The sequence below is a fragment of the Haliotis rufescens genome, unplaced genomic scaffold (assembly GCF_023055435.1).
Source record: "Haliotis rufescens isolate VD_foot unplaced genomic scaffold, xgHalRufe1.0.p SCAF_67, whole genome shotgun sequence".
Lineage (NCBI taxonomy): Eukaryota > Metazoa > Mollusca > Gastropoda > Lepetellida > Haliotidae > Haliotis > Haliotis rufescens.
Window position 1 is genome coordinate 1,237,820 of NW_025964358.1, and position 10,892 is coordinate 1,248,711.

The following is a 10,892-nucleotide window of genomic DNA, read 5'->3' on the forward strand; positions in this document are numbered from 1 at the left end:
TACCTTTCGTAATTGCAACTTGAAAAGTATTTCCGCGTTCGCAAAATCTTTAAAAAACCATGCACAAAAGTAACAAATAATATTTTAAGTCAATAAAAGTCATACATTTGAATATGGCTACATACAAAATAAAGTCGAACAAAACATATTTTTGGAATCTTGGAGACCACTGTTGGAAGCGAAACAGTAAATACTGATTAAGACACACAAATGGCGCTTTGCGAAACAAACAGTCTCGACTGACAAGTTAAATGAGATTTATAATGAAACAATTTCCAGAGAATAACAAACCACAAGAAGCGATATTTACTCCATTAATGACCATCTGCCATTTTTTTGCCTTGTCAATGTAGAACTAAAGTGAAAAGGAAGCCAACAGGGGAGATAATTTGAGGGTAGGTAACTCCTGTAAGACAATGTTCATAGCAGTGAAATATTAAGTGTAATGTTCACTGCAAAGAAAATGTCACTTTCTCAAGTCCAGAATACTAAGCCTTTCACACTGAAGTATATAATAAAGCCCTCTCCTACAGCAATGCATATGATTTGGTTAAGTTGGTTCAAATTCGTTAAGTGTGTACCCAATACTTGCCTTGTGTCTCAGTGACTCGGAAGACTGAGTGGACGCCACTTTGAACATGTCCGGTACTTCACACATGCGATGGCACAAAGGATAAGATATGAAGTAATTCTTTAAATCCTTAACGTTTGGCATGAATTATACAGTCTCGATTATCCGCTGAAACAGATTTGATTATGCCTAAACGGCGAAATATCCGTAAAAATTATATGAATGGATAATTGAAAACAGTGATGACACAAGGTGTTCGCGAAAGCATGTCCTGCCCTACCGATAGTACACGTCACTCACAAAATGGGCATAAAAAGGTTTTCTTGACTCACTCGCATATCAGTATTCCTGCCATGCATTGGTGGCCTGTACACAAACCAGACAAGTGATGGACCAGACAGAGAAGCCACTGACACGACAGCGCATATACTAACAGACGGTGTCAGAGCAGACTTATAAGACTTACAAGTAGAGACATTTAAGAAAAGAAAACATATAAGAAATATGTTTGTTTTCTTCTGGTGATAAAATGGTTTTTAACATTGCAATCTTAGATCAAACAACGGGCGGTCGGGTAGCCTTGTGGTTAAAGCGTTTGCTCGTCACGCAGAAGACCCGGTTTCGATTCCCGACATGGGTACAGTGTGTGAAGCCCATTTCTGGTGTCCCCCGCCGTGATATTGCTGGAATATTGCCAAAAACGGCGTAAAACCAAACTCGCTCACTCACTCAGATCAAACAAAGTTCAACTTTGAAACAATGCCATATGCCTGCTGGGTCATGTGACCAATCTGTTGGCATCGATTGGGTGATAATGAGACACTAACGTCTTCATCTACTTGTTGATGTACAGCCATAATCAAGTGAGTTTCAGCGCAACACCTGTCACGTGACGGGGCTTCTTGATTTTGTGACTTATATACTCTTTAGTATATTTCTGTAAGTACATGTTCTTTCTTTCTATCATGTTGTGTCTTTGTAAGGCATTCAGAAGTGATACACATAAGGAAGAGGCTATATGGATGTCAACTTCTTTATAAGGAGGAACACAACGTTTCGGAGTATATGCTTACTCCTTCTTCAAGAAGTTGACATCCATATATTCTCTTCCTTGTCATGTTATGCACACGAATATCCGCTCTAAAGAGACCAAGCTGAACTTGACCAAATGACCTGGTGTGGCCTGGTCCGTACTGATTGGTATCCGTTCAGTGTTGAACAGGGTCGTTATACACACTGATTCCAGACAACATAGACACTGATTTAGGACATTCCTGGGGACTCTGTTCTCTTCTGTGCCGCTTCGTGTCATAACGCCGAATGTGAACCAACAAGAACTCTCGTGTGTATGCAGCTGTGCAACATTCAGGACGTCTGCTGAGTCAAGATTACATATAAAAGGGCTAGCAAAATGAAAATGTTCTCAGTGTTAATCTATCACGTACAGGCAGGCCCAATACATTGTTTTACGTTCCGCTCATGTTGTTACCATCAACACTGTTTACTGTGTCGTGCCTGTGTGAATCAGCTCGATTGCATTATTAGTTTATTTCTGTTTAAATCACCTACTTATTGACACTTGACAATATACACTCACAAACTTTCTTATGGTTTGTTTGTTGGTTGGTTAACGCCGCACTCAGCAATATTCCAGTTGTATGATGGCGGTCTGTTATAGATACACCACCCGTCGCTCACATGTAAATACACAACGTATCTGATGATTATCCCAATGTTATAGAACTATCATTGCTACACGTTGAACATGCCGTAGACAGTGTGTGTGGCCCCATTCTCCAAATACATGAACATCTGGGTTCAATAATCACGATTTAAGACACTGGAACTTCCACATGTACGTCCTGTCATTCCGCCTACTGACCTGGAGATGCGTTGAGACATGGACCTACCAGTCACCAAGCCTGACCACGCGATCCATGCACTCGTCTCTTGGCTGCTTGGGAAACATACTGTGGCCCAGAATCACCATGCCGTTAATTAGAAGAAAATGCATGCAAAGTTAAGTGTAATCAGCTGTAGGATGATGCATTTACAATGATGCCCCCCCTTGTTTGGCTCCATGGTACACCCCGTTATAACGCGCAAAGCAACACAGTTGACGATCGAAATGACACGGTGGGATGACAGTGGCCATTTTAAGTTTGGTGTAACTTCCATAGTTTGTTCAGGAAAGAAAGCCAAATGACGAAACGGACAATTTACAGAGAGAAAATAAGGTGAAATGGGGTCTGAATAATGTAAATTGTCCAAGATGATAGATAGATACAAGTATAGAAAACATAAGACGAATAGGTATTGATTAGATATCTCACACCATGGCCGAGGCATGAATACAAAATGCAATGTGTGCTAATAAGTAAACCTAACATTATTTTGGTATCCTTCCACCAATTTCCCCAATGAAGTAGGTATATACTCATTCACTCACCACCCACGCGAATAGCTGCAATACTAGTACTGGTAATTTTATAATAAGCAACAGTAAAACACTCACTCCCATGTAATGTCATGTTATTTTATGGAAAGGGTTTTGTCGATTGTATTTACAATATTTCAATCGTTTCTAACGGAAAATGCAATTTCACAACCTCTTATTACACTTATTCAATATTCCTTACCTGCATATATTATATCGGGAAACCACAGTAAATAGCTAGCGTTATTGATTAGTATTTACAGGTTTTATTTGGATAATTATGGTTTGCAACCATTGACAGAAATTATTAAAAATATTTCTTATTGATTATAATCAATAAAATAAATGATCCCGATTCCAAGGTCACTCGTGTGATCACAACTGGACATGGTACAGTTAGTTGGGTTCAATTTCAACTCTTAATACCCTCTCTGTGGTATAATAGAACTGTTTCCATGCACTGACACATGTACTATGCTTAACATCCGAGTTTCAAATAACCAACGATAGTCATAGAGTAAACTTTGATTTGCGACTATTATTTTTTAGAAATAAATACGTAATTTCATTAGTCGGTCAAAGTTCGCGAAAGGTCGTTCTGACGTGACCTGTAATGAGGATGTCCTCAGCGGTAGCGAGAACTCGTATCCGATTTTAAGAGATTGAGGTAATCTTGGCGGTTCCCTCCCATAACGTAGACCTCCAAAATGCAGCCCTCCCAAGAAGCAGTTAAAATTAGCTCACTAATTGATTGGGCCATGCTGGTCACACCTAATTAATGAATGGACTGGTCCACTTCCCCTGCTATGAGGGATTATCAATGAGCAGTAGTGGACAACAACAACATTGTCTTAAAAAAACTCCTCCTTTCTTTAATCTGCTCCCGGTACATCACAAATCTTATTCAAACATTACCTTTAAACAAGTTGTGGGATTTGTGTAAGAATATACCAATGTTCTCAATCACTTATACTTCCTTCTCTTGTGTATGGTATAACATACAAGTAGAGATTGCTGCAGAGCATCAATAGCTCCCCGCCATATAATGTTATGTGCAGAGGAAGGAAGTGTAAGCTATGGGAGGAGAGAATTTGTGTTAAGTACAAATTGGTTGTTATTAATGTACTTATCTTTGGAAAGCACAATAAAAGAAACAGTGTCTTTAATGTGGTCAGCACAAAGAAAACCCAGGCAAGAAAACTGGGCCTGTCAGGCAAAACTTGATGTATACCCACTATTAGTAACAAAAAAAAAATCCTATATAGATAACACAACATGCAGCAAATATCAATATTTCTGGTCAAAATGTTGGTTGGTTTAAATAAAGCAAACTTTTAAAATAGTAAACACAAAAAATGTAATGAATACACTCTAAATATACTTCAGTTCAAATGTAAAAATTCACGCAATCATTAATGGATTCCCATTAATCTAGCAGCAAGTTAGGAACATACAGTTTGGTCACGTTATCTATAAATATTGAGAATAATCTTACATATTGTAAAAACAAAGGCCATTGGTCACTTTTTCTCAAAACTTCGTTTAAGTAATCACAAACTAAAAATTGAAAAAATTGTAGATATATAAAAACACCAACCCCATTTGAACAACGTCTCTGTGAAACATGTGATGTCTCAGAAGATGAACAACATTACGCACTGTCTTACATAATACAACCAAGAAAGAGAATCACAAATAATCCCCAATCATTATAAAGAATTTGGTACACTCTGTTAAAAGGAGCAGATTCTTAATAAGTTTACCAACAGTTATCCAGAAACAACTTCCAAGATCTGTTAACATATCAACAATTACAAACAAATTCCTTGTACATGTATGTACTACATTACCATAGTTTTGCTCAATTCTCATATTGTTTCCATATCATTATAAAACACTTGTTTTAGAAATTAAATTCTACCTCTTTTGAATGTTGAATGTTCCTGTGTTTTTTAATTGTCGTTTATTGTGCATGTATTTTGTAGTTTGTGATTGTGCAATATTGCCACTGTTTCTTCATGGAATGTTCCGCAATACATATCTCATCTAAAACATCTTTGTTGTATAATAGTTTCTTACAGTTGTTTACGGGGACATGGTTGGCCCAGTCGCCGAAGGCGCTGCAATTCGCTATGCAGAGTTGTGTCCCTTGGGCAAGCCAGAAACCTATGACAGTGTGTTTGAATCTCGGTTCGCCCCGATTTTGTTTTCAGCACAAAACCCTTGCTCGTTGGTTTCACCAAAGTGGTGAACGTCTAAGACCTGCATCACTTCAGACTTTCATCCCACTTCAAGCTGACACGGAATACTATTCAAGACGGCGTTAAACCCAACTACCTCACTCACTCTTGTGTATGGTTCCGTTTGGTTAACTGGGTTTGTGTTGTGATTGCTTCCGGCTTAGATTGGAAATTTGTTTAGAAGAATGTTACTATGTTCAACCCAAACATCGTGAAAATATCATGCAACCGTATTATCTTTTTGGAAAATAATTGCAAACTACAGACCAACCTGTTGATTTCCTATGTATCCAGAAGCAAAGAACATATACGGGTGTATGATCTCTGCTGGAAGTTAATTTTTTTTGTCAAAGCAATAAACCATGCAGAAACGTAAACCGCCGCATGAAACGGTATGTACCATACATTACATACAGTGAAGTATTTAAAACAATGCTGTGCTCAACTATGCACAGCAAGAGCCATACATGTGATTATGAAGACAACTAATAAAAAATTTCTCATATCAAACCCGTTTCTTTACATGTGTTGTTTATTGAAGAAAGTCATACTTTATAGAAGCCTGTTATTTAATCGTGTTGAACAATATGTTGCAATAGCAGTGTGAAAATTGAGTGCGCGTGACAGGCTTGGCCTAAATTCCTTCCTGGAACGTTTCTCGATGGCTGCCAAAATATAGACCGGTTAACTTTAGCGAAATGGGATCATTTTTAGCTCTTTTAAAAACAAAATGAACAAATTTCATGGGTTATCAGCATTACGCAAAGTGACTAAGTCTCAGAATAGCAAGACGATTTTGAAGTATCTCTTATTGCCCGAAAAGAAAAACATCAACATTTCACGCACATTTCACATGGTTTGTATATTTCGTTTCGGTAACTGTGTGGCTTGAAATATCTAAGAAACCAACATGTCGACTTGCATGCTCCAAAATTAACCTCTCCCGTATACTTCCCCGCCTTAAGGGCGGGGAAGAATAAATATATTTGAACATGAGCGTCAACCTCCCGTGTGCGACCAAGTTCTCCTAGACGGCTACACGTATGCTAAGTACAGGACGAAGAATGAAAATGAGTACTTGAGGTTACGACATGGGTGGATGACGATGCCGGGTTCCCACCTCGACTGTGGATATACCATGCGACACAAGGGCCCCGTACAAACAACAACCTAGAAGGTTTCCACTCCAGAACTGATCCAGAAGGTAAAAATTTCGGAGAGAGCGAAACTAGCGCAGATTCAATTTGGAGCCGCACCGCCACCCAGGAAGGTTGTCTACAGAGAGAAGGAACAGCGTCATCGCCGTGAAAAGACACCCCTTCAGTACCTGGATGCAGTTGGTCCACTGATGATAAACAAGTGAAAATGACTGATAATCATGAAATAACATTTGAATAAGAAATTGTGAACTCTACCCAGCTTTCTTTCTTGTTACATGGGTGATACCATTTTACTTAAGGGTACAGAGTACTAAATACTGATGCAACCAGCCATAACGAGTGTTGTTTTAACGGGTCTGCGTTTTGGCAGGTCTACGTTTTGGGAGGATACCATCTAGGCATGTGATTAATCCTGTTTTGTTTATTTAAAGCAGTAATTGTTTATTGTTAAGCAAGTTTATCTGTGCAGCCGTTGAAATATGCAGCTACTCGACGACTCGTCTCGCATCAAAACACAGACTCTGTAATCGCGGGCAGATGACCACGGAGTACGCTGATCACTGTGTCGGATTAACGAGACTGATTAATGAGTGATTTCGGTAATTTGTTGCAAGTTAGGTGTGTCGGAGATCCAATCCAGTGTTTGACATCATAAGCATCGATCCACGCAATTGGGATACGATGACATGCATCAACCAAGCCAACGAAACTGACCACCCGATCCTGTTAGTCGCCTGTAATGGCAAGCAAGATTTATTATCTTCACGGGTCTGGGGTAAGGTTGTTCGAATAATATTTGCATATTTACATTCAATTTAGCTGCTTTTAGTCCCAACAAGTTCTTCATAAAGAAACCAGAAGGACATTATAACATACATCTACTCCACATTACAATCTACCAGAATATTCCAGAAATATATCAAAATAATGGGGTTTATTGTTTGTGTCCTGTACTGACAATGCTGTCTTACCAAACGATCATCCATCGTCAACCTACGTGCGTCCTGCAACGTGCCACACAATACTTCACCAGCTTCTAGATGACGTCACCAGGTCACATGACACTGTGATCTCAACACTGATATTCAATCTGCATGTTCCTCATTATACCACGTTCATTCGTGTCTCTGTTATAACACGGTGTACATTGTGATTGCGTCTGTTCGCCCACTGTGTGATTGTCGTGCTCTGTATATCCCCACGTATTTGTAATTCAGAATCTCAACTGCAAATATTTCTGATTTCTGTGACGTAATTAATGTTGATGTCGTGTGTCTGCCGTTCTGAATAATTTGACAACTGACGAGCCAGGCACTAGACCTGTCACTTACTAATTCTACAGTCGGGTTAAAGGATTATCAGTGAATCCAATGTTAACACAAAGATCCAAGGTATTACATAGAAGGTTTTATGTTCTTATATTATACTGTTTGTATATAAGTACATTGTGAATTTCTTTCATTTAAATATCATTATAGAACTTGACTATCACTATTTGTCTTATGTTTTATTCACAAGTAAACTACATTCATATGTTGTAGGTATACATCTGAAGTATGACAAAGACAGAGTCAATCTCGACTACGTCCACATCAACACAGAAGGAGACCTGGTCAACAGAGAGTCGGGCACCAGACCTGCAGGGGAGGGGAGACTGAAGGCGTATGATGGCACATGTAGCACTGCCCCCCTCCCCCGGGCTGGCTGTCCCCAGTACTGGGAGATGAAGTCGAGGGTCAGTCTTGACGAACCACTCACAGAGGACTGGCTCATCCTGGAGTTGGGTGTGTGTGGGGAGGAGCAGAGGGACGTGTGGCATTGTATCAGTGGACAACCCAGCTCCTGCAGCATGCAGGTCGCCCACTGTCACTGTACTACACACGGCGGGATATGCAGGACGACATGGAAGGAGGGGAAGTATGTGCTGTGTCTGCCTGACACTCTCCCCAACACAACAGGGGCATCACACACACTACATTACGGTGTTGTCTATGATGACGCCAGGAAGAAGATTGTCTTCATTGATGTGAAGGAGAACAAAGTGATGTCGACGTTAGACAATGTAGACTCCAGTCAGCCACTGTGGCCGATGTTCGGGGTGTATATGCCCTCATTGGGTAATGTCAGCATGACACTTGTAGTGGGCAGCGACATCAACATGACAGAGGAGAAGAAAGCAATGATTGTCAAGGCGCTGTCGTGATGGTGACAGTGATTGTCAAGGCGCTGTCGTGATGGTGACAATGATTGTCAAGGCGCTGTCGTGATGGTGACAATGATTGTCAAGGCGCTGTCGTGATGGTGACAATGATTGTCAAGGCGCTGTCGTGATGGTGACAATGATTATCAAGGCGTTGTCGTGATGGTGACAATGATTGTCAAGGCGCTGTGGTGATGGTGACACTGATTATCAAGGCGTTGTCGTGATGGTGACAATGATTGTCAAGGCGCTGTCGTGATGGTGACAATGATTATCAAGGCGTTGTCGTGATGGTGACATGATTGTGAAGGCGCTGCCGTGATAGTGACACTGATTATCAAGGCACTGTCGTGATGGTGACAATGATTGTCAAGGCGCTGTCGTGATAGTGACAATGATTGTCAAGGCACTGTCGTGATGGTGACAATGATTGTCAAGGCGTTGTCGTGATGGTGAAAATGATTGTCAAGGGGCTGTCGTGATGGTGACAATGATTGTCAAGGCGTTGTCGTGATGGTGACAATGAATGTCAAGGCGTTGTCGTGATAGTGATAATGATTGTCAAGGCACTGTCGTGATGGTGACAATGATTATCAAGGCGTTGTCGTGATGTTGACAATGATTGTCAAGGCGCTGTCGTGATGGTGACACTGATTATCAAGGCGTTGTCGTGATGGTGACAATGATTATCAAGGCGTTGTCGTGATGGTGACATGATTGTGAAGGCGCTGCCGTGATAGTGACAATGATTGTCAAGGCACTGTCGTGATGGTGACAATGATTGTCAAGGCGTTGTCGTGATGGTGACAATGATTGTCAAGGCGCTGTCGTGATGGTGACAATGATTGTCAAGGCGTTGTCGTGATGGTGACAATGATTGTCAAGGCGTTGTCGTGATAGTGACAATGATTGTCAAGGCGCTGTCGTGATGGTGACAATGATTGTCAAGGCGTTGTCGTGATGGTGACAATGATTGTCAAGGCACTGTCGTGATGGGGACACTGATTGTCAAGGCGCTGTCGTGATGGTGACAATGATTGTCAAGGTGCTGTCGTGATGGTGACAATGACGGTGATATGAACACACACAGATTTGTAGTAGACACTCACTGCTCAGGAACAACTGCGGACTGTGGTAAATACAAGCATTATCAACTTATTGTATCAAATTGTGTATATCTTTTGGTTTAACGTGAAATATGTTGTATGCAATGAGTATATTTAGCACAAAATATCAAATATATATTTAAATACACTCTCAAGCATTTCTATAAGACATTTTGCTACAACAATTCCCTTGGATCATTTCTTACGACAAAATTCCAGAACGTATTTTACACCCGCTTCAGTGGGACTAAAAAAAAACACATGCACCCTGAGTGATACTCCAACAACGAATTTATCTTACCGACATGTTTTAAACTCATTGCAAAAGAATTAAAACAAATCCAAAATTGATGGAAAACAGCTGTTCGAGTGAGCTGAGGTTAAATTTAGCTATGTCACGCGACGTTGCGTGACTCGAAAAAATATATTGTGTTTTTTTTTTGCTTCGAAGCGTAGAATAAGGGACTTCTTCGATCCCAAATCACGTACAACCTGTCTTGTTCGAGGCGGAGCATAAGGAATTCATTCATTTGTTTTTCGTTTTGTGTGTGTGTGTGTGTTGGGGGGGGGGGACTAGCCTAAATAACTGACTGGCATTTTCTGGCATTTCTTTCAAACATTATATTTGTTTGGAATAACAGAAACATGGTTTCAGATTAGCTCGGGCAGCAAACCACGGAAGACTGTCAGGGGGTATAACCCCCAGTTCGAGAAAATCATCATTCAATCATAGATATGCCTTTACAGGAGAGAACGCTATTTTCCTAGTGCTGCACAAGTCTTTGTTTGATTTAGAAAATGGTGTCTTTAGTGTGTTCTTATATCAATCCTGTGATTGCGTCTCCACCATTGCTTACACAATGCTCTGCATTCGATGTCATGTCGAGGTTAGACTCGTTACACCTGCCACTAACTTATAGATTTTCGTCCAGAAACTGAACTCTCATCTGATGGATAACAAGTTGAACCAACCTCACCACACACTGACGACCCTTTCGCTCAAACAGAATCTTGAATGACGAGTTGATTACAGATTTTACGAACACTTCCAGACTCTTCCAGACTTCCTGATTTTTTAGATAGAGACTTGAGAGAACACGATTGACCGTAGCCTTACTACAAGTTGTGACCACAAAATAATTTAATGGTCTCTGCTACAAGGTTGCCCTGTGTGTTTA

General features: G+C 40.4%; 1 protein-coding gene across 1 annotated transcript in view; it reads left to right on the forward strand.

The window, feature by feature from the left end:
• Positions 1-9,258, forward strand: part of LOC124126388 — a 30,734-nt gene extending 21,476 nt beyond the window's left edge. Inside the window, exon 7 of the mRNA XM_048387160.1 lies at positions 7,950-9,258. Coding sequence (XP_048243117.1) covers positions 7,950-8,611 — 662 coding nt within the window. The 3' untranslated portion in view covers positions 8,612-9,258. The remainder of the gene's footprint in view (positions 1-7,949) is intronic.
• The last annotated feature ends 1,634 nt before the right edge of the window (positions 9,259-10,892 follow it).